We start from the raw sequence: 25,188 nt of genomic DNA on the forward strand, positions 1-25,188 counted from the left end.
CTTTGTTATCAAAACATTTTTGTTCAGTGGATTAACCAGCATGGATTAAGCAAAAGAGCTAACAAAATAAACTAACTAATTAAAAAAACTAACTTTGATTTAACGCTGTAAATATAAATATAGATTTAAAAAAAAAGTCTTGTGTTGTGAAGAAAGAATCGAATTATGTATGAAAAGCATCGTCAATGCACCGAGATGCACTGAGATATTGAATTGTGCTAAATCGAACCAAACCGTGAGAGCAGTGTAGATTCACACCCCTACTCATTACAATTATAGACCTTTTTCTCGGCTGCTGCACACGGAGTGCGCCATAGTGACCAGCGTCTTCCGATAGAACGTTTAGAAATTCCGTTTACAGCGTTTACAACCGGTAATTTGCGCTCTGAAAATGGGTTTCAAACGTGTTTTGTGTGGATTACGGAGTGTTTTTGTGACACACAACTTTGAAAGGTGTGTGTTAAAGCTGTTATAATCTGTCAGATCTGTGGTTCAAGCATAAGAGAAAAACAGTATCCTAGTTGATATAAATCGTAAGCCATGTTTCTTTTCGTTCTGCATAATCACGTGTTCCAAAAAAAAAAGATATTTAAAATAAACAAAACTATATGATATCTGGGCGAAGCAGTGGCGCAGTAGGTAGTGCTGTCGCCTCACAGCAAGAAGGTCGCTGGTTCGAACCTTGGCTCAGTTTGGCGTTTCTGTGTGGAGTTTGCATGTTCTCCCTGCGTTCGTGTGGGTTTTCTCCGGGTGCTTTTGTTTCCCCCACAGTCCAAAGACATGCGGTACAGGTTTACAGGTAGGCTAAATTGTCTGTAGTGTATGAGTTTGTGTGAATGTTTCCCAGAGATGGGTTGTGGCTGGAAGGGCATCCGCTGCTTAAAAATTTGCTGGATAAGTTGGCGGTTCATTCCGCTGTGGTGACCCCAGATTAATAAAGGGACTAAGCCGACAAGAAAATGAATGAATATGATGTCTTTTGACTGCTTCCTTTAATAACTACAGTACATAATACTTGAACTATTAGCACTTGAGTAGTAATTTTTGAAATAAACTACTTGCAAAACTTAAGTACAAGAAATGTTGAATACTTTAGTACTTCCACTTCAGTATGGTGCTTAAAGAGCACTTCAACTTCTACTCACTTTTTTGATAGAGCACTTGTACTTTAAAGGGTCACGAAACACCAGAACACATGTGTTGAGCTGTTGACAGTGGTATATGTGTCCCACACTGCTAAAAACACTATTAGGACACCTATATTTCACTAAAAAGTGTAAATTGTTTGTTTTTGCGTTATTTCAAGCAAATTCGTACTTCCGGTTTGAAACGAATTTTTGAAGCTGCGTCACGGTCATGAGATAATAGCGTGTATTCCAGCGTGCAGACTGGACGTCTGTGCCAGAGTGTGTCTTATTACGTCTTACAGTGTGCTGCTTAATGCATGAGTAAGGCTTGGCTCAAACCAATCAGCGCGCTCTATTGTGCAACTTCATTAATATTCATTACTGTCACAGTGTTTAGACGACAGAGACGCCACGTTGTGTTGGCAAAACAAGTGTGAAGTGTTGCTTTTATAGTTTGCTGCAGTGAAGTTTTGTTTTCATTTTCTCTCTGTGAGAGCTCAGCTGGAGTCACGTGTGGATTAACAGTGTACGCGACGCTCGACAACAATAACTTACGTGTCTAAGGAGGATTATTGTTTACCTGAGAGCTGTTCTCATCTGCAAACGCTGAGATCCGGATTCGCTTGTAGTCTCCTCTTAATAAAGACGCGGCTCTAGTTGCTGGTGATTGTCCTGTCTCTACAGATTTGGTAAGTGAGCGTCCAGTGCTCTTTGTTTATTCAGTTTGTTCGTATCGAACTAAGTTAACTATTGCACCGAGAGTAAACATGTTAGCACCACAACCAAACTTTAACCTCGTGTAGGATTTTCACCGCATTTAGTGACCGGAATAACACACGCGGCTTTCTGACGCTACCGCATCTAAGTTTCCGGGAAACCGGGAGGTTTCATTCGCCGTGCGGTATCAAACATTGCATTAAAATACACGCTTAGAGCAGTTCCTCGAATCAAATATCTCGTTTGTCGCGAGGGACATGAATGAATTCCCTGAATGAAAGAGCCAAACTGCAGTTAAAGTCCACCATTTAATCATTAGGCAAAAATTCTATTACAGATGTCCATGTAAACAGTCACATTGTCCCCTGTGTGTGTGTGTGTGTGTGTGTGTGTGTGTGTTTTGACTCTGAAAGTCAGCGCGCCCAAATAGACACTCCCACACCAAGCCTCTTTTCTTCCTCCGACACTCCCCCCTAAACAGAGCTGGACACGCCCACTTTTCTGACTTTTTCCAAAGTAGAGGTGTGAAAACATCCTGCTGAAACGAGGGGCTTTCATGGCCCTTTAACTTAAGTCTGGGTCTCTAGTACTTTATACATCTCTGGTCTTACCTCTGATTTATACTTGGTGATGATGTCTGTGGTCGTAACCAATTAAAATGAAAGTGCAGCTTTTCGCTTTTAGTGTCTTGTTGCTCATTGTCATAATTAAAATAAGGACGCATAACAGCTGAGCGGGACTCTGCAAAATAAACCGTGAAACTCTGACCAATGTGAGGAGAGTTTACTCACACGTGAATTGTTTTAGCTCTTTTGGTCCGTTTAGAAACGTTTGAAAGCGAACCGCACCAAGTACAAAGAGCAGCACTGTTACAGTTTAAATCCCTGTTTCAGAACAAAACAATCGATCTACAGGTGTGAACGCACCCTGAAATAAGACAGCCTTGGTTGCATTGCGATGACGAAGCGCCCTTCGAATGCATCCTTCAGAGCAGGGGTGCTCAACCCTGTTCCTGGAGATCGACCTTATTAAAAAGTTCAGCTCAAACCCTGATCAAACACACCTGAATTAATTAATTAGGACCTGAACAGCACTTGATAATTACAGGCAGGTGTGTTTGATATGGGTTGCAACTGAAATCTGCAGGAAGGTCGATCTCCAGGAACAGGGTTGGTAACCTTTGCTTCAGAGAATAAAGCCTCTGAAATGAAACACAGCTAATGACATACACAGATGAATTGTTCACCTCAAAACTAGCAATGTGAGCTAACAAAACCAACACCAATAGTTTTGATCTCATTTGTAAATTAAGTGTGTTTGTGTTTTCGCAGAAACCAGACGAGCGTCCGACCTTCTCTGAGACCTCTCTAATGATCACCAATGAGCTGGAGGATGATGGATCTGTGTCCTGATTGGACAGGCTTTTGCACCTGAGCATCATGTGATCAAAAAGGCTCGCCGCTGGTTCGGGGCCGCCACACACACACACACACACACACACGTCTGGATGATTCTGGGGGCCCGTATGGGATGTTTTTATCTCCTCAAGGACTGATTCCTCCACCTATCGGCTCTTCAAGGCTCTTTTTCCCTGCAGCCCATATTGAAATATGATCTATGCTAATATATGCAAATTACCTATATAATATTCAGTTTTATATTTGGATTTTACATATATAAAATGTCATATATGCAACTTTTTACACACACACACACACACACACACACACACACACACACACAAATATGTTAAAATATATTAACTATAATGGTGTATATATGCAGTTAAAGTCTAAATTATTTGCCCTCCTTTTTTTTTCTTTTCCAAATATTTCCCAAATGATGTTGAACCGTTTCAGGAAATTTTCACAGTATTTCTTATATATTTTTTCTTCTGGAGAAAGTCTGATTTGTTTTATTTAGGCTAGAATAAAAGCAGTTTTTGATTTTTTTACAACCCATTTTAAGGTCAATATTATTAGCCCTCTTAAGCAATGTTTGTTTTGGATTGTCTCCAGAACAAACCACTGTTATGACTTGTCTAATTACCCTAACTTCACCCAAATTAACCTAGTGAAGCCTTTAAATGTCACTTTAAGCTGAACACTAGTGTCTAGTGACAAACTATATGTACACATTTGCAAAAAAATATATGTAAACAGACTCTTTTTGCGATATTTTGGTATATTATGGTGCATATATGACGTATATTTGATATATGTGAAATCCAAATATGAGCTTCTATGTCATATAAGTGATCTGCATATATTTCCACAGACGCGATCTGTATATGGAATGAAGTCAGTCTGAATGTGTTGACCTGCTGAAATAAACCTCAGACAGAGTCATTGTCAATCAACTCGCACAATGTTTTCCTCTCATTTATTTCAATCGTCATAATTAATTCATCATCACAGACTGTTGATACTCGAGCACGCGCGCGCGCGCGCGCACACATAGAGAGAGAGAGAGAGAGAGAGCGAGTGTCAGTGAACAGGCGCGATGTCGGAGAGCAGGTGTTTGTGAAGGTGAAGGTAAGACACGCACACATCACATTTTGGAAAGCAAACGGAAGCAGGGCGGAAGTGGAAACTTATGAAATCGCGTCGTGTTTACAGGTTTCCTTGGGTCAAAGCAAAACTGTGGTTTGAGATGCGTTTACTAACATTTTATCCACAGATTTACCTCAGAAGTTTAAGACGCTTCGGTTGTTTGTATGTTTGATGATATTTTCAGATGCCTATAAATGATATTATACTCTCTCTGCGTGTTGATGAAGGTAGATAAATAAAAACATTCATTTATTTTAGTTTTTTTTGCTCGAAATGTTAACAATGCTGTGAAGAGAAGTCTGAGAATGGGCTATATATATTAGTGTTTTTCAGCCAATGATAAACCTCCGGTGACTGTTTTGAATTTAATAAGGTTCCTTTTACAGCACAGTTGTTGTGATAACAAAAATATATTCAGTTAAACAGATTTCAGCATTAATTTAGTTGTTCAAGCGTAAAGATGAAGGACCGTGTAACCGTTAGCGCGCTCAAGCAGCGGCAGGCTAACGCGGAAACTCCATTGTAAATACCATATTATACACTCTGTCGTGTTGATGAAGGTAGATAAATAAAAACATTCATTTATTTTAGATTTTTGACTCGAAATGTAAACCATGCTGTGAAGAAAAGTCTGAATGGGCTATATATATATATATATATATATATATATATATGTGTGTTTTTCAGCCAATGATAAACCTCTGGTGAAAGCTTAATGTGACTGTTTTCAATTTCATAAGGTAACTTTTACAGCATTGTTGTTGTGATGTAATTAAATATATTCAGTTAAATATACTTCAGCATTAATTCATTTGTTAAAGCGTAAAGATGAAGGACCGTGTAACCGTTAGCGCGCTCAATCACAGCGGCAGGCCAACGCAGAAACTCCACTGAAAATACCATACAGTAAAATAAACTGTCATATTCAGCCCTCTACTGCACGGTGTCACTATATGTCGTCATGATACTTTTGTTAATTTACTTGCCACTATTTCTGAAATACCAACATTATTATTATTATTATTTTGTTGTTGAAAAGAAAAGACCTTAGAGTAGCCAATTATGTGCTTTGGTTAGGTCACATGACATGCTGTGTTTTTATGTAGCGCGATTTCTGACAGACTGGCGTTAGTTGCTAAATGTAAATAAAATCAGGATCAAATTATGTCAGATCCACAAAAAATCTGAAACATCACCTCCAGTAAATTATGATGACATTTACAACATAAAAAAAAAAAATCAAATTAGTTTTTTGTAAATCGATCAAATGTATGTGCTGCCTAATAGCAACACTGCAGTAACGTTAGTGGAACATGCAATATTGCAATGGGTTAGTTAGCTGGTTAGCTAGCAAGGTCAGCTGTGAACTTTTAATTTGTAACAATAACAACATGAATGCTAGTAATATAATGTTGATTACTTGTATGTTAATGGCATTTGCATTATGGATAAAATCTAGCTTTACTGGCAATACTACTTTTGAATAGATATGATAAATGCAGACTGGACATTTGATAGAGACCGTTCAGGTAAGTTAGCTCAGAGGCTAATAAGACTGGTGTAGTATTGTATATGGTGTAATATATAAACATTGTTAGCACATGTGCTGTCAAACTGATAAAGATCTTTTATTAATTTGTTGGATTTTTTTTTAATTGGATGTGTTTTCTTAAGTTGCAGTATGTTAAGCTCTCTCGGTCTTCGTAATAACCTACAGAACAAAATAGTACACACTAAAAAAACGTTGAGTTATTTTTTTAACCCAATGGTTCAGTTAAACATTTTTGGTGTTTTGTTGGGTTATTTTTTTATTTTATTTTACGTGTTTTTTATTTTATTATTTTATTTTTATTTTTTTATTTTACTATTTTATTTTACATACATATGATACATGTTACATATTGAGCCATGTACACCAAGAAAATTCAACTAAGAAAAACAACGTATGGCAAACATATGTGGAAATTAAGGTTGTGGTACCTTTGATTTTTGGGTTATTTTTAACCTTTATTAGGTTAATTATTAATAACTCAACCAGTTGGGTTAAATATTTGGTTCTTTGTTGGGTTATTTAAAGCCTTTATTTGGTTATTATAACTCAACCAGTTGGGTTAAAATTGAGTTGGGTCAACTGATTTAACTGACACAGAACAGCTGTTTTAATATGCGAGCGTAATGTTGTTTTTGTGTTATAACAGTTAAGCGCTAGCACAGTAATATTGTTTTAGTTTTATTAAATGACCTCTCCTTGTCGTGTTTTTACATCGGTTTCACCAGCACTCTTAATTATTGATGATACAAATGCACACTTCATAGCTGATCTATATTAAAACACTTTCTCTACCTCACGTGTTCATCTCTACAGTTTGTTTGTTTTGAAGAAATCATACACATATTTGGGATATCTGACCGTCATTCTCACCTTTAGGACACAGCGGAGACATTTATTTATTTACACAGCCATAATTATAAAATTAATAGTAGTAAAACTAGAATAAAAAAAACAATGTTTAATCAAAATAACCCAGTGCATTGGGATAAAATAACCCATAGTTGGGAAGGTGCTATAATAATCTATATTGAGTTATATGTTGGGGTATTTTTAACCCAACTATTTTAACAGAGTAGGTAATAGTAACATTGTCAGCATGTTAATAAGACACATTCAAAAAATAGCATGCAAATTAAAACTCATCCACCTTTCTTTCTTTTTTTTTTTTTTTTTTTTGTGACCCCTGAGGTGATTAATATTAAAGTAGGGTTACCACTTTTAATACAAAAAATAAATAAAGGACGCATACTGCAGCGGGGGGGTCATATCTCTTGGGGGGTCTAGACCACAGTGATCACAGGCCCAGTAGCATGCCAGTGGTGGTAAATCGCAACTTAATATGTGTTTTCAGGAAAGTGTGAACACTTGGACATTAAAATCAAATGTCTTATATTGAAATCTGTGTCAACAGATGCGGTCAGTCTTTCTCTTTTACAACCCTGCAGCCCTGATACATCTGATGTTATGTTTAATAGTGTGGTACACCTGCGCTAACTCAGCTGCTGTAACCTAGAGGCGAGGAGAAAATACCTCATTTTAAAGGGTGGTATTGATAACAGATTTTGGCTAAAAATATTTGTCATTGCTTGCAGTAACACCTATTCAAACATGGAAACGCATACATGAACTAGATACAAACATTAGCTACACTGTAAAAATGATATGATCAATTAGTCCTGACAGCATATGTTTTGAGTCATTTTAACTTACTGAACTAAGTTAGTCAGGTTCTATATTAGTTTTATAAGTTATGCAAGCTGTTTTAAGTAATATTAACATAATACAAGTTCAATGGACTCTTGATTAATTTCATTCAGCTTAATAAATCAAGGCAACCCAGATTTGTTTGTTTACAGTGGGGGTGGGGGTTTAGTTGTGGTGGTATGAGTCAGGCATCTTTATGCATGTGGCAGGGTTCAACGCTAAAGATTTTTTCTACTGGCCCGATCAGACCAGTGGTTCATATTTTCACTGGCCCCACCAAAAAAAAAAAAGTTAATAGCTATTTCTTAGCCACACAATTTTTTTTTAAGTTTGTGAATCTTGAATTTAAATATTTTTAAAAAATGTTAATTAATGTATAATGAGCAAAATTTAAAGTGTTATGCAAACAGAAGTAGCGGTATGGAAAATGTGCAGGTATTTTACAGTTTTTCTTGGTTGATTACACACAATTACTTGTACTACAGACACAATTTCTACAACATGTAACTGATGCACCAACCCCCTGAACCAATTCTGCTAAACTACAAGCACAATTCCTGCTTTACACTCAAATTGCAGGTTTACAACACACTTTTTTCAAAACACTACACACAATTCTCTGCATTTTACACAATTTTCATGCAGAAAATCATTTGTTTTCATAGGGAACACACTGTCTGTCACTATTGTAAAGTCAGTTGTCATACTTTGCATACTAACTCATCACATGTGTAAACACCTGTCTCACAGAATTGCAATTTAGAAATCAGAGCTCATCTGGTTCACAACTAGTTTACTGCCCACCTATGTTTTTTAGATGTTTATCTCCCCCTCCATATTCTCCATTCCTCAAACCTGTTGAGGAATGGTTTTTCTGCCTGGAGATGTAAAGTGTATGACCGAAATCCACACACACGTATACCCAACACAATCTCACGGCAATTCGTAACTTTTTCATTTAGTGGCTAATTCGTATGAATTCGTACGATCTAATTCGTACAATTTAGTACGATTTGCTTATCCCCCAATGACGGTTGGGGTTAGGGGTGGGGTCAGGTGCCACGCCTCCTTTTTAAAATCGTACCATTTCGTACGACTGAACTCGTACGAATTCGTACGAATTAGCCACTAAACTGGCAAAACGTAAAATACTTACGTTTTCTCGTAAGATCAGGTTGGTATACCCCTTCTCCAAGCTGTAGCAGTTGATGCTTTTCGTGGCTGGATTCGCCATGCAAAGTGACATTTCCCCCACTTCTTGGCCAGACCAAAACAGAAAAGAGGATGCAGTATAGCTGTTTTTTTAATTTAATTTATTTATTTATTTTTTACTGTGACTGTATTCAGTAAATACTTCTGTTGATGGCATGTGTAGACCATGATATCTGCAACTTTGTGTTGGTTGGGATGAACACTGTGTACACTGTATTTGTGGGGAAAATACAGTAAAATATATTTGGTATTTGTTTGTTTTATATAAAAATATACAAATCGTAAAAAATATAAAATATTGAAATATTTTACAATGAACTTCTGTAGGCCTACTTTTTGTAGTAAAGTGTAACACTGAAAAAAAGCTAACAGAAAGTCACAATGATGAATGGAGAAGAAGTGGTCAGAGTGTTTTACATTCAGCACATCAGTGTTCAACTGGTCTTATGAACATTTTGAGAAGAAATCACATTGTTTTGAACGTAGTTTCATTTTGCAAGAGAATTGAAGAGTTTTGCCCAATGTGTGTGTGTTTTGTGATTTGTGTGTAGAGTTCTGACAATTTGAGACCTGCTTTCAGAAAATGTGTGTAAACAATTGGAAAAAACTTTATTGCAAAACAAAAGTGGTTGACCTGCCAAACGGATGGCAAACTTTACAAGACATCACTTCTTTTTTTTTTTAGTCGTGGTGTACCCTTGCAATGTCTGCTTCCAAGAAGTTAGAAACAAACGTTTTCTTTTTGCATCATCTTTTGATGTTGCCGTCTCTTTGTTGTACTGGTTGTTATGGAAAATAAAAACGTGCTCACAACATCCAATCAGATAAGAGGAACCAAAAATCAATATAGTGCTTACGACATCACAGAGAAGGTAGCATTTTAAGGCTTAAAAACCCGAACTGTTTCTCGATTCTAAGACTGTATTTGCACGCAGTTGACAAATAGTCGCAGGCAAATTAGTGATAAGGCAGCAATCGGGCCAGTAATGATCCTGTCTGCTGTCCCGAGCATCTCACATGCTGGCCCCGGGCCATCGGGCAGTCCTTATTGTTGAGCCCTGTGCGGTAGAGATGCGGGCGGATGACGTGACGAAAAATAAAATTTTAATTAAATTCGGGCGGGTGGTGGGCGGTTGTACTGTTTTTGTACACATAGCTGGCGCACCAACCAAAAAGCCTAGAACTGACTTCAAAGAATGAGGAGGAATCGGATACACTAATTCTGGATGAAGTACAGAAGTATTCCTCTACAAACTTCCGTATAGACGGATCAGCAGAGGAAAATCTACTTTCCTTTTGGGAGAAATAAGGCCAGTCATTCCCACGTCTACAGCACCTTGCCAAGAGAACTCTATGCATTCCAGCAACAAGTGCTGCGAGCGTGTGCTCCTTCAGCGCAGCAGGGCGCATTGAGGCCAGGCGCTCTCGTCTGAATGTTGAAATGATGTGTCAAAATGCGTTTTCTATTAGGCTACTATAATAATAAAAAAATTGTACAGTACAGTGCGTTTCATTTAGGCTATTTATTTATTTATTTTTGTCCCTGTGCGCCAATTGGAGACGGAGTTCACTGCTGATATTCTGAGAGCTTTATAGGGGTGCTTCTTATTTCTTATTTGTGTATCCTCGTTTCCTTTCCTTGCTTTCTTTCCTCGTCTTTCCACCCCTATAGGATGCGAGGGAAGGACGCAAGGAAAAGACTCAAGGACCGAGGAATTGAATCAAGTGAAACGACACGTCCTCGTATTGTTTAGCGTCACTTCAAAGCGTCAATTAATGCTGGATTTGACTTGCACGTTTGGATTAACTGCATGTCATTAAAGTCATTCTCTATTTTCTAATAATCAATAAAGAAACATTCATTTAATAGTAAAAAGGAATAAGCCATTCAAATAAAGAGCTCAGTCAGCAGATGGCAGACGGGTGCGGTTTGGGTTTAAAAATGTTAGTGCGGATGGATGGCAGACGGATGATGAGTTTTGTGATGCGGTTGCGGATGAAATAATAGCCCATCCGCGCATCTCTACTGTGCGGGATGATCTGCGTGAAAAGCTACTTTTAAAAATGATAAAAATACAGGACAAAACCCGTTCTGTATTGATTCAAAGCGGAACCTGCAATTTTAAGGGACGGGTGGCAAACCTATATTAAAGACACAGCAATCATGCAGCACATTGATTTTATGGCACCAGGTTCAACTTTCTTTCACTGTACTGACTTTACTGCACTCACATTAAATATAAATACAGGCTACAACAGAACATGGAGGATGGTCTCCGACTGACGTTCTCTAAAATTAAGCGATGAATAGACTTGGACCTATTGGTATGTGTGTGCTTTTCTGTGCAAGGTTTATATATGTATTTATAACCACCTCAAAGAAATTTAGGGATGAGAGTCATTGGCGTTATTATTTTAGGGGTTGCAGACTGAAACGTTTGGGAACCTCTTGAATAGGGTATATGCAGAAGGACTTTTAATTTGTCAGTAACCTGGGTCAAATGCTTCCGGTGAACAGTATGCAGTGACAAAATCGGCGCATTCAGGGTCTGTTTTCTTTAAAAAATCAACAATCTTCACTGCTTGATTGATATAAAGTCTGATATATAGTGGGTCTGGCGAGGCAGTGGCGCAGTAGGTAGTGCTGTCGCCTCACAGCAAGAAGGTCGCTGGGTCGCTGCTTCGAACCTTAGCTCAGTTGGCGTTTCCGTGTGGAGTTTGCATGTTCTCCCTGCCTTTGCGTGGGTTTCCTCCGGGTGCTCCGGTTTCCCCCACAGTCCAAAGACATGCGGTACAGGTGAATTGGGTAGGCTAAATTGACCGTAGTGTATGAGTGTGGGTAGGCTAAATTGACCGTAGTGTATGAGTGTGGGTGTGAATGTGAGTGTGGATGTTTCCCAGAGATGGGTTGCGGCTGGAAGGGCATCCGCTGCGTAAAAACTTGCTGGATAAGTTGGCGGTTCATTCCGCTGTGGCGACCCCGGATTAATAAAGGGACTAAGCTGACAAGAAAATGAATGAATGAATCAAGTGGGTCTCAGAATATACAAGAAGGACTGCATTAAATGACTTTGTCCCATGCCATGTCTTTAAAATGCTAATATTTATTTAACCCTGGTATTTTCTGTGCTCACCTGCTGAACCCGACAGTGTGTGCAGGTCAAAGGCTTTTCATTTCATTTTACACCTGGAAAACTAAATGAATGCTTAAGTCTATTTAACTGATTATATTTTAATAGCGTTGCAACATCCATGCTGTGAAAGAAACCATTGAAATAAAATTAAAAAATCACATATTTTTACCAGAGTTTTATTGGCATAGGAAGAAGCACTAGCTCTGCATATACCCTAGATCAGTGGTTCTCAAACTGTGGTACATGTACCACTAGTGGTACGCGGGCTGCCTTCTAGCGGTACGCAGAATAATCCAATATGTCATATGTACAAGCAACATATATTTCAAAACTTATCTAAAATGGTTTATATATAAATATGATGAAATATAGCCTATATTTATGAGGTCCAAGCAACATTTGCAGGTTTTGATCAATAGGATACTACTGATTAACACTTTACATTTAAGTACAGCAGTTTTTTTTTTTTTTTACTTTTTAAGAACAGTAACCTACCATTTTTTACTTTTAAAAGCACATTTTAATTTAAACGTTGACATTTTATTTTGTTTATTTGTTTGTTTTTTCACATAGAAGCACAGTACAGTGTTAATATTTAAACTATTTATAGTGTTTAAAGCGGCTGATAAAAATTAATACTCCTAATAATAGTAGTTAATCTGCCATGTTTTTAAACTGAGCAGAACTGTAGCTGCTTTACTGGGCCTACTACGCTACTGTATTTCAATACTGGTCATTATGATGGTACTTGGAGGGACTATTTTTTCTAAGGTGGTACTTGATGAAAAAAGTTTGAGAACCACTGCCCTAGATCATGAGATTTAACCATCAGTTCAGATCAGATGTTATAAATGACCCGACTTCCTTCCTCTGTAGAATGCAGAATACATTTTTAGAAATGTCATGAGTGAGTAAATGATGAAATGATCATCTTTGGGTGTTCCTCCTGAACTTTCTGACCCATCAACAGCACTAAAAGACCATCAGGCCAATTCAGTGTGCTATGTCTCAGTCTCATTAAAGCCCGATGTCATGTGAAATAAAAGCGTACGTTATTTTGTGAGCACACTTTGTTATTGTTTTAGGTGCTTGGAATTGTTTGGTAGTTTTCTGTGCAGTGATGATGGAGAAAGTGTGAGAACGGCTGCTCAGGTCAGATGTCCGCTGTTCAGTGTTGTTAGGGCTTGTTCTGTAACTCAATCTCTCATTAAAGATTCATCCTCCAAATTTGTAGGATGTTTAATGATTGATGTGCTGGAAAAATCCTTAAAGTGACGTTAATCTAGAGCAAAACTGGCCATTAACTCATTTAAGTGGTCATTTAATACTCTCAAAACTATATCTGCATGATTCTGGGAAGAAATATATGATTTTATAGTGATAATAATGCAACATTTTCATTGGGAAATGCTTTTTTTATTAGCTGATTTAAAAGTATGATTTAAGATATGCAGTAATTGTAATGAAATAAACAGGTAATGGTGCTTTTTCTGATTTTATTTAATCTAATAGAGTAAAAACAAACTATGTCAGGGTGTAAATAGCCTATTTAGAGTTTAAAATGCTATGAATGACTGTAAACTGATCTGATTGGCTGTTGTCATTTGACCTGTCGCCATTAGTGTTTATTTTTAGCTCTTAAAAGGAACTACAGTATTGAACACACACACACACACACTTCCTCATGATGTTCACACATACGCAGGTTATTATAGTTTTGCAATTATAAATGAGTTTTAATTTTAATATTAATTTCGGTAACCCTTTATTTTGATGGTCCATTTGAGTATTAGTAGACTGTCTGCTTAATGTCTGCTGATACTGCTCCTTCAACAGACATTTAACTGACTATATAAAACTTTGCAAGGATATTGCTACCCACTGTGCCACCGTGCCACCCCTATATATATATATATATATATATATATATATATATATATATATATATATATATATACACACACACACACACACACACACACATATACATATATATATACACACACACACACATATATACCAATATACATATATACACACATATATACAAATATACATACATATATACAAATATACATATATACATACATACATATATATATACACATATATTGTAGCGAGGCAGAGGGAAAACACTGACACAGTTGGTTAAGTTTACAGACAAGTCCCCGGAGGGTGCTTTATTTACAAAGTGCAGGGTGTGAATACGGTGCTCTTCTTAGAGGTGAGGTGCTCTGGTGCTCCGGGAAGTAGGTGAAGGACAGTGAGTAGTCGGGTGTTGAATCATCCCGAGCTGGTGTCTGCTGTGGGAGAGACAGAGAGACAAGCATTAGCGCAGGGAGTCATTAGTTGAATGAAGCTCGTCTTCTTCTTGCGTGGGCTTGGCTTATATGCCTCTCCTTCTGATGAGGTCCAGCTGTGAGCGATCCGGTGTTAATGATGATCCAGCTGGGGTGGATCTGCGACCAGGGCGACGTGGCATGCGTGTGCTCGCTGCAATATATATATATATATATATATATATATATATATATATATATATATATATATATATATATATATATATATATATATATATATATACACACACATATATATATACATATATATATATACATACATACATACATACATACATACATACATACATACATACATACATATATATATATATATATATATATATATATATATATATATATATATATATATATATATATATATATATATATATAGTATATACTATTTACTAGTTTACTAGTGTTAACCTAGTACCGGCTTCTACCGGCAGGTGGGAGTGGCACTGTTGTCACATAGTTCAGTGGCAGGATTGTTTTTTACACCGTCATCATTCATTCATTATTTTGAGGAGCTGAAGCTGATGAGGTAATAATACAACTGTTTCACCAAAGTGAATCGATCTAACCACTGATGAAGCTTAATATTTGTTTTCACGGTATTAAGGGAGTAGTTTTGGTGAAATAAGAAAACGGTAATCAATAAAATGTGCGACATGAAAAACGTATTTGTAGCTTTCTAGATATGACACAGATATCTAGAGATATTTATGATATAGCCAGTCACTCCCCATAACTGCTAAAGGATTTGCAATAGTATTTGATGCAATTCCTAATGGACTTGTTCAGCTCTTGTCCAGTAATTTATCCTCTGAATCAAATCTTTTACAAAGTAATCAGTTAACTATCAATGGTGGGATAATTATAGACGCTAAATTTAATAATTGTTACAAGTAAAAGTTATGCAGAACCGCATTGTTGCCTAAATGCAAATCTTTTTGGAATTCCTTATTTGAACAAATTGAGTGGAAAAAAAAGTTTGGAACTTACCTAGTTAATACGGTCTCACCAATAAAGATAAAGAAGTGACATATAAACTAATACATTTAATTTATGCAGTGAAAGAAGTGGTTAAAAATGTTTTAGAGACATGGAATCTACGTGCACTTTTTGTGAATTAGATCTATTTCCTTGAATGCACATATACCCAAATGTTCTGGTTTGATGTTGAATATCTTGTACTTAAACTTACAAAATTAAAAATTCAGTTTTCTTGTCAAGAGATTTTTTTGGATTTACAACATTAATAACAAAGCTTTGGAGCAGAATTTGTTTATTAATTTAATGATGATGTATGGATTAATGATTGATAATTATATGATAATAAGTACCATGTACACAAACAAAAATGATCCAATGATAAGCTTAATATTCATTAGTTTAAAATTGATTTTATGCATTGTATAGAAACCCTAAAAGACACAAACAATAAAAAAGCTTTAAGAATGTATGTAATTTTGCAATCCTTTTCTTATACAAATTTTTTGTAATTTCTATATCCCCTGTTATTTTATTAATTTTTTTCTCTACTGATTTGTTCCTTGGATGTAAAAAAATGTAAACATTGTATTCCTCATTTTTTGTGTACTATTGTTCTTGTTATGTAATAAAAAAAAACTCAAAAAAAAAAAAATAGCCTGTCATATCTGTTTCTGTAACACCCCATTATTACGGGGCGTCAGCGTCAACGCTTCCCATTCACTTTAAATGGGTCACGTCAGGCGTTGCTGAACTGCATTGTGGATCCGTCGGCGCCACTTCAGAGGCGTTGCTCGCTACACAAGTTGGGACTATCTCAACTTTTCAAGTGCAGACGGAAGCGTCAGCCAATCAGATCACTGTATGCAAATACACCAGCTAGACAGTGGCCCATTGCTGACTGAATTTCATTGGCTGACGCTGCCATGAAGATCGCATCAGCCCCAACTTCAGACACGCCTTCAGTCAAGCGTTGAAGCCCTGTGTGAATGGGGCGTTAGAGTTTAATCACAATGAGTTCATGCCTCTAGCTTATTATTTTATAGTTATATTCTCAGGTAACATGCTATATCAATTAGCATCGGATTATAAATCGACTTTCTTATGAAAATACCTTAGATGGCTGGAAGAGCACATATAAACCATTTGTTGTCACAGTCGAGTAAATAATCAGTTAATAAATGTGCTACATTACATTTGGACAAGAAACAAGACAAAAACAAAAAAGAGCATATTTTTGCAGTGTGTGTGTGTGTGTGTGTGTGTGTGTGTTTTCAGATGTCCCAGCATTCCTTCCGTGCCTCGCCGTTTCATCATGTGATCGGGAAGGCCGCAGTAAAGGGGCGGAGTTACCACGGCCTGTCAATCACACGCAGTGTCCAGGACAACCACTTTTGTGCTGTCAATCCACGCTTCATCGCAGTGGTCACTGAGTGTACAGGAGGCGGAGCCTTCATCGTCATTTCTGTCCGTCATGTAAGGCCACGCCCTTTGATTCGCCTATTTTCATGCTGATTATTGAGTATCGGATTTTGATTTCATGCAGAAAATTCAGTGTCCCTTTTTATTTTAATATAAATCAGTCTGTAATTGTTTGAGCGGCACGTTGGCTCAGTGGTTAGTGCTGTCGCTTCATAGTAAGAAGGTCACTGGTTTGAGTACCGGCTGGGCATTTCTGTGTGGAGTTTGAATGTTCTCCTCGTGTTGGTGTGAGTTTCCTCCGGGCTTTGGTATAAACAGCCCTGGGAGTAAGGGTGATTGTTGGAATGTACAGCATAAGTTTGCGAGGAGATTTTAAGGGTGCTTTCACACCTAGACTTTTGTTTGGGAACCTGTCTCGTTTGCCCAGTTAGCGCGGTTCATCTGGCTTATGTGAAACCACCAATGGGGCTCTGATCCGCAGCAAATCAATCGCTCTGAGATCGCTTGAATGAGGTGGTCTTGGCTTGATTGAAACGAACTCTGGAGCGGATCGATTGTATTGAGAAAGCGAAACGATCCGAGCGCGGTTATATCACAGTGTATTATGGATATGTAATAGGCATACAACTATATGAATAGAGAATTATGAGTAGGGCGGGAGGTCATTCCAGACATCCCAAGTCTCCCGTAAATTTCAGGAGTATCCCGCAAATGCACAGAGACTCATGGATGCCCGCAAATGAGTGATAATCTCCCGGAAATCGCGCTTCTTCTCCCGGTCCTTAAATATGTTGCACACCCTTCTCACCCCTCCCTACTGCATCCCTCCTCGCTCTTCAGACACGTCGCGCGCACACTGTTAAACACCACCAAACCACCACCCCCCCTGACAGCTGATGATTTAAATGATCTTAAATAAAACAAATACATTTATAGAGCTGGTATACAAGTATATAATTTCACTCACCAGGGAAACGGAGCCCACGTGAATGGTTTGTGAGCACAATAAAGTGAACACAGCATGCCATATCATCTGATAATTGTTGGAAATAATCCCAAAAGGCAACTAACTGTGTAAAGAAACATTAAACAACACAAAAATGCGATGTATATGCCGAGTTCATCGGCTAATTAGCTGTAATCAGCTGAGTCGACGAGACAGCAAGCAGCAAGACCTAGCTGTCACTCAAGTGGCCACGCCCTTAATTATGCAGACTTAATAAAACTTAATAAAAATGAAATGGATGAGTTATAAAAAAATTCACCCCCTCACAGTTGTCATGAAGGGTAATCATGGCTATATGCACCAAAACCATCCTTTGTACCAGGCTGTAAACATGTTTTTATCAGCTGTAAAAATGACCAATTTCCCATTGCAGTCAGAAATGACCTGCACTTCCTGGAGCCAGCCCCCCAAGGCGAGACGATGAATTGCAGTTTTTGTTACTTCCGTATTGGCTTCCTGAGGGAGAGCGGGAGGTTGCCGCTTGTGTGAAAGCGAACAGCACTAAGAGCAAAGAGCAACAATGTAACAATTTTAATCCCTATTTCAGAACAACTGAATCGATTCGCAGGTGTGAAAGCACCCTAAGACCGGTAGTTACTATTTGGTAGTTTGGTGGTTTATTTCAGTAATTTGGCAACTGTTTAACATCGTAGACACGTTGTATTAGTCAGTACCAAAGCCAAAACTGAAACAAATCTGACAAAAATCAAAAGATCACAGTTTAAAAATTAATACACCAAGGGGAAATATGAAATAAAATTGTAATAATCATGAAAAATCAAGAGAAGCATAAAAAATATGTCAAATTTAAGTGAAATTTTGTAGTTTTTATTTTCAATAACTCATTTGAAATTAAATGCATTATTTTTCTATTTATAAATATGTTCGGTGACCAAACTCTTATTTTATTACATAATAAAATGCTTAATGAAAACACCAAGACTAATAGAAACTTTTACTAATATACAAACACTCTACGAGCAATGCACTCTGTATGAAGCTAAAAGAATTTTAAGTTACCCATCTCATGTACTCTTCCCATCTTACAAACTTTTACCTTTTGGAAGAAGATACAGAACTTTCCGCTGGAAACAGAACAGATTTAAGAACTCTTTTATTCCAGTGTCAATCAGACTATTGAACACTGAACAATAGTGTGTGTAATTCTTGTGCATGTTGACTTATTCTTTTAAATTGTTATTGTGTCAGAACCTGCTGAAGTGCTGGGTGAGTCTACAGAAAATTTCCCCTTGAGGGACAATAAAGTATACAAACAAACAAACAAACAACAAGATGTGCATAAATTAGGAAAATGTGATAAGAAAAAAATGTGCATGAACTCTGATGTAAACAGATTTAGTGAATAAACTCACATAATGATCTGCATTCACTGGAGCAAAGAGCTTTATAGGGACAATTCACCCCAAAACGAGAATGTGCTGTTAATTAACTCGCCCTCAGGTTGTTCGAGCAGAACATTCATGTGAGACTGTAACTGTGCAATATAACAAATAATGCTTCTTGGAAATGCCAACATGTACTGAATAGGATAACCGTTTTATTCGATTAGAAAAACTGTGCATAAACCATGATGGAAACGCTGAATAAATTCCAGCATGCACATCAGAAAAGTCATGTGATGTAGTTTTTCTCAGATGCCGATCAGTGTGTGTGTGAGGGTCTTTGCATCATTAATGTTGGTTTGCAGCTCTCCATTGTTGAAATGTTGCTGTGCTGATTGTAAAAGGCCTCAGCCCTCCGTCAGTCCGTCATCACAGTGCTTCAGCATTGTTATTCTCCTATTATTATTTCCTCCAAATCAATCTTGAGCATCTGTCTGTGCTCCCATCTCATGCCTCCAAAAGACACTGCGTTCATTGCGTTTCATCTTCGTCTTCTGAGTCGCAACTCATTTATTAGAGAAGAACAAACACCTCAGTGGCAAATCCCAACGCATCAGACTCCACTTCTCTGACTGATATCTGCTCCAGTTTAGCAGGAAGTGATGATTGTGTTATTTTTAACTGATTGGATGGAACCGCTGCTTTATTCACTAATGATTTCTGCAGTATTTCAGTTTTGTGCATAATTTTAGGTGTGTGTGTGTTTTTCAGACTGGCCGTGTGAGTCCTCTGCATGCACGCGTGTGTGGTCACAGCGCTCGTGTGCTGGACGTCAAGTGGGATCCATTTAATGACCTGCGCATTGCGTCCTGTTCAGAGGACTGTACGGTCAGTTTTCATTCCATTTGCTTCTGAATAGATGAACAATTCTGAAAATTAAAGATTTTTTTTATTTAACTTTTTTCATTGGGGCTATTAGCAAGCCTTTAACTATGAAACTGCTCTTTTTACTAAGGTAGTTTAGGTATTGGGTAGGCTTAGAAATGTAGAATAAGAGCATGTAGAATAGGCAGGGCCAGACGGAATCTGCGGACGTTTTTTGCTATTTCTGCAGAGAATTTTGGTAAAAATCTGCGAATTTCTGCGGAATTATTTTGGGAGTATCCAGCAGAGTATCATAACTAAAACCTTAATATATTAAATAAAAAGTGATAAATTACTGAATAAAAACTGAATACATTTAGATTTACACATTTACTCAAGTAAATAAACGGAATTAATAATGGGCTAAAAATCTGCAGAAATCTGCGGGAAATCTGCGGAAAATCTGCGCACGCAGATTCCGTGTGGGCCTAAGAATAGGTAGCTTACACGGTGCATCCGGAAAGTATTGATAGCGCTTTACTTTTTCCACATTTATTTATGTTACAGGTTTATTCCAAAATGGATTAAATTCATTAATTTTCTCAACATTCTACACACAATCCCCCATGATGACAATGTGCAATAAGAGTTTCTGAAATTGTTGCAAATTTATTAAAAATAAAAAAGCAGAAAAAGCACATGTACATCAGCATTCACAACCTTCAGAGCTCAGGTACATTCTGTCTCCACTGATCATTCTTGAGATCATCTTCATTGGAGTTCACCTGTAGTCAATTTAGTTGACCTATATAAGGGCCCAGGGTTGACAGTGCATGTCAAAGCACGTTAAAAGCGTTACGTTTAGAGAAAAGCAGGCAGCGCTCACCACCAGGCTAACAGCATCCCTACAGTGAAGCATGGTGGTGTTGGCATCATGCTGTGGGGAACTGGAAGACTAGTCAGGATAGAGGGAAAGATGAATGCAGCAATGTTCAGAGACATCCTGAATGAAGACCTGCTTCAGAGTGCTCTTGACCAGTACAATACCCCCTTTCACACAATAATACCGGTAAATATCTGGAATATTTCTACTGCAAGCAGAGCTTGAAAGTAAACGACAAAAGCTTATCATAAGCATCTTACCGATAATTGATTACACAGTTGGCATTAAGAAGGAGCAAAGAAACGTGATCTGACTAACATCTAGCAGCAGAATGTGTCTGGAAAAATATTCAAAGGTTTTTATTCTCATAAACCGCGTGGGCGTGAATGCCTCTGACTGTTCTGATTGGCTAAAGTAGACATTTCACGTCAGCACGTTCTAGACATGCACGCGCTTATTACGGCAATCTTCCTTCTGCGTTCACACAGCGCAGCATTCCGGCAAATTACCGGTAATGTTACAACTTCTCTTTCTGGAAAATAGCGAGTAATTTACCAGTATTTTCAAAAAGGGCCTGTTCACACATACACACCTTTCCGGAAAATTGCCGTTAAGTTTCCGTAAAGGTCTGTATGTGTGAAAGGGGCTATTGACCCAAAGCACACGCCAACATATCAATGGAGTGGCTTCACAACAACTCACTGAATGTCCTTGAATGGCCCAACAAGAGCCCAGACCTAAATCCAATTGAACATCTCTGGAGAGATCTGGAAATAGCTGGACACTATCGCTTCCCATCCAGACTTGGGGCTGTAATTGCTGCCAAAGATGCATCAAAAAAGTGTTGAGCAAAGGCTGTGAATGCTGATGTACATGGGACTTTTCAGGTTTTTTATTTGTAATAAATTTGCAACAATTCCAAAAAATCTTTTTTTCAATTTGTCATTATGGGGGATTGTGTGTAGAATTTTGAGGAAATAAATTAATTTAATCCATTTTGGAATAAGCCTGTAACATAAACAAATGTGGAAAAAGTGAAGCGCTATCAATACTTTCCGAATGCACTGTATACTATTGTTGCGATAATGGTAATGTTTGAAATATTGTTCAGCACTAGTTGTTTGTGTGTGTGTGTGTGTATGCGTGTGCATGTGTGTGTGTACGTGTTATATATGCATATACGTGTTATATATAAATATGCAACCCAAGCTCATTCTGAAAACGTAGTCCCGCTGACGTTTCTGGAGACAGCAGATTACGTCCTGGGGGGTACGTACGGCCGCGTTTATTTTTTTCAAGCGAACGCTGCAGGGCGGTGTGACGCCGTTCCCTTTCGCACTTGCCTTACCTCCTTGTGGAGGGCTTCCCTGCTGCAACTTGTTTGTCCACTCAGCTCAGCGTGTACGTCGGCAGGCTCGAGATGCGGAGAGGGGTCGACCACGGCGACCGGTTTCGAGTCCGGGGAAGAGCAGTTCCAGCAATCAGGTAAGACAAAAACAGAAACCCAAAAATTAAGTGAACGAGTTTTGTGACAGGGTGAGAACGCGGCGAAATCCGAAAACGCAATGGGATAAAAAAAATCAGGGCTTTTATTTTTTTGGACGGCTTTTGTGAACTGTTGCTCGGGTTTAGGGAATCAAGCGGGCGGGCAGGTGGGCGGGTTGATCGGTAAAATTGGTTGGGTTCAGGGAAGGAGGAGGGCGAGTCGGCCGATTGGCCGGTCGCGCAGTCAATCATCCGGTCAGTGGCCTCCGGCGGGTTCACGCAAGAACAGAGCGGCCGCGAACCGCACTCGTGAGAGGCGTCTGAGGTGTGAAAAAGCGCGCAACAGCGGCCTCTCGCGGATTCGCGAAAACAAAAACTGCAGCCGTACGTACCCGCCGGGACGTATTCCGCGGTCTCCAGAAACGTCCGCGGGACTATGTTTCCACAATGAGCCCGGGTTGGAAATATGAGGACATTGGTGAATTCCTCATTTCTCAAAATGCTTATAAATCACACAGGATGAGTTTAATCAGAGTAAAGCTGCACTCAGTCTCCTGTGATGGTTGGGTTTAGGGGTGGGGTGGGGTGAGGGCAATATAATATACGTTTTGGACAGTATAAAATGAATGGAAACCTATGTAATGTCCCCACTTTTCACAAAACAAACGTGTGTGTGCGTGCGTGTGTGCGTGCGTGCGCAGGTGAAGGTGTGGAACATCCCTCCTAGCGGGCTGAAGGCTGATCTGATGTTGCCCAGTAAGGATCTGTTGGCTCACAGTCGCAGGGTTTCCCTCATCGAGTGGCATCCGACTGCCAGAGACCTGCTGCTCAGCTCCGCATACGACTGCAAGGTTTTACATCATCTTATGACCACATGCTGTCTGGTTTGAGTGCATGCAACATTTTTTGTTCTTAATAACACAGGCTGGTCGTGTGTGTGTACGTGTGTGTGTGTGTGTGTGTGTGTGTGTGTGTGTCTGTGTGTGTGTGTGTGTGTGTGTGTGTGTGTGTGTTGTAGGTGTTTATGTGGCGTTTGGACTCGTCAGATGTGCCGGTGATTGTGATTAACACACACTGTGAGCTGGTGTTGTGTTTGAGTTTTAATGCGGATGGGAGTTTGTTGGCCACAGCCTGCAAAGACAAGAAGATCAGAATTATTGAGCCGCGAACTGGACGAGTTTTGCAGGTGTGTGTGTGTGTGTGTGTGTTTCTGATTTAATACAGCACCTACCCATCTCTCTGCACTATTCGTATTTTTCCATTTTTACATCAGAGATTTGTTCATCTATAAGTGTCCTGCAGAATGGACTCGCACACAGAATATCTGAATAAATGTCACAGTTTACACTCCTCCAGTAAGATGCTGCAGGCGGTGCCATTGTGTAAATCAGGGGTGTCAAACTCAATTCCTGGAGGGCCGCAACCCTGCACAGTTTAGTTCCAACCCTAATTAAACACACCTGGTAAAACTAATTAAGTCCTTCAGGCTTGTTTGAAAGCTACAGGTAAAGCTGCGGTCACAAGGGCTTTTCCTCCCATAGACTTCCATTCAAACGCATGCAAATGCGTCAGAACGGAAACGCAGGGTCATGCATCAAATTTCGCAGGTTGCTGCAGTGCAAAGTTCAAGCTTGGTGAACTCTGACCTGCGAAATCGCATCACTTGACTGCATGAGACCAATTGAGGGTAAAAACATGCCCTCTCTGGACAGAAATTTAAAACATGGAGCAATCGCTCGCTTTTTTTAATGTCTAATAATCTTGTTTAATCCCACCCCTTTACGCAGCTCCACAAGACACAATTTCGCACACACAAACTCTAGTGTGACCGCAGATTAAGTGTGTTGGAGCAGGGTTGAAACTAAACTGTGCAGGGCTGCGGCCCTCTAGGAATTGAGTTTGACACTTCTTCCCTGCACTAAAGACCATTTCGAGGGATGTAAACAATAACACTGGTCTTTCTGATGTTTTCCTGTTTTAAATTTTAAATTGCCACAGCTTCTGAGAGTCCAAAAAGTTCAACATATTGATAAATAATATTCTGATAGCTGTTATAACATTAAGTTATGATTGAACCATCTCTTGTTACAGTTATGAAATAGTTTGAAAACAAGCAGGAAATGTTCATAGGCCAATGACATTATCTCATTGAAATGATCTATAATGCGAAAACATTATAGTAATTATAATAAGATTTATTTATTAAATTACTCATTAATTGTATTTTATTAACATCTTCTCCAACTGTAAATCAGCTGTATCCCCTCTAGACTTTACTTTGAAACAAATCAGTGGGGCTCAAGGACCGGGATTGAGTTGATTTATAGTAAAGACTGAAGCTCATGTTTGATGTTGGTCTCCTCCAGGAGTCTCGCTGGGCTTCTCATAAAGTCTCCCGGATCTTATTCCTGTGGGATCTGAAGATGCTTCTGTCCACCGGCCACTCTTGCTGGAACCAGAGGCAGTTTGTGCTGTGGGATCTGGTAACATACACACTCATATATATATAAACATATACAGTTGAAGTCTGAATTATTAGCCCTCCTGTATTTTTCCCCAATTTCTGTTTAACAGAGAGAACATTTCTAAGCATAATAGTTTTAATAGCTCATTTCTAATAACTGATTTATTTTATCTTTGTCATGATGACAGCACATATTATTAGACTAGATATTCTTCAAGACACTAGTATTCAACTTAAAGTGACTTTTAAAGGCTTAATTAGGGTAATTAGGGTAAAGTTAGGGTAATTAGGAAAGTCATTGTATAACAGTGGTTTGTTCTGGAGACAATCCAAAACAAGTATTGCTTAAGAGGGCTAATAATATTGACCTTAAAATGGCTTTAAAACT

At 38.5% G+C, this 25,188-nt stretch overlaps 2 protein-coding genes across 8 annotated transcripts in view; both read left to right on the forward strand.

Annotated features, from left to right (window-relative positions):
- Positions 1-4,212, forward strand: part of tec (tec protein tyrosine kinase) — a 40,145-nt gene extending 35,933 nt beyond the window's left edge. The window contains exon 18 of one of the 2 annotated variants that reach the window (XM_073938686.1): positions 3,176-4,212. In XM_073938686.1, the coding sequence (XP_073794787.1) occupies positions 3,176-3,256 (81 nt within the window). In that variant the 3' untranslated portion in view covers positions 3,257-4,212. 2 annotated transcript variants of the gene reach the window in all.
- Positions 4,213-4,325: 113 nt separating this feature from the next.
- Positions 4,326-25,188, forward strand: part of coro2ab (coronin 2Ab) — a 45,025-nt gene continuing 24,162 nt past the window's right edge. For 4 of the 6 annotated variants that reach the window (XM_073939446.1, XM_073939449.1, XM_073939448.1 and 1 more), the window contains exons 1-6: positions 4,326-4,378; positions 16,612-16,809; positions 19,876-19,992; positions 23,038-23,187; positions 23,355-23,522; positions 24,703-24,819. In XM_073939446.1, coding sequence (XP_073795547.1) covers positions 16,612-16,809; positions 19,876-19,992; positions 23,038-23,187; positions 23,355-23,522; positions 24,703-24,819 — 750 coding nt within the window. In that variant the 5' untranslated portion in view covers positions 4,326-4,378. Of the gene's footprint in view, positions 4,379-16,576; positions 16,810-19,875; positions 19,993-23,037; positions 23,188-23,354; positions 23,523-24,702; positions 24,820-25,188 lie in introns of all 6 variants that reach the window. The other 2 variants (XM_073939450.1, XM_073939447.1) reach the window with 1 other exon arrangement.

Source organism: Danio rerio, chromosome 23 (assembly GCF_049306965.1).
Source record: "Danio rerio strain Tuebingen ecotype United States chromosome 23, GRCz12tu, whole genome shotgun sequence".
NCBI lineage: Eukaryota > Metazoa > Chordata > Actinopteri > Cypriniformes > Danionidae > Danio > Danio rerio.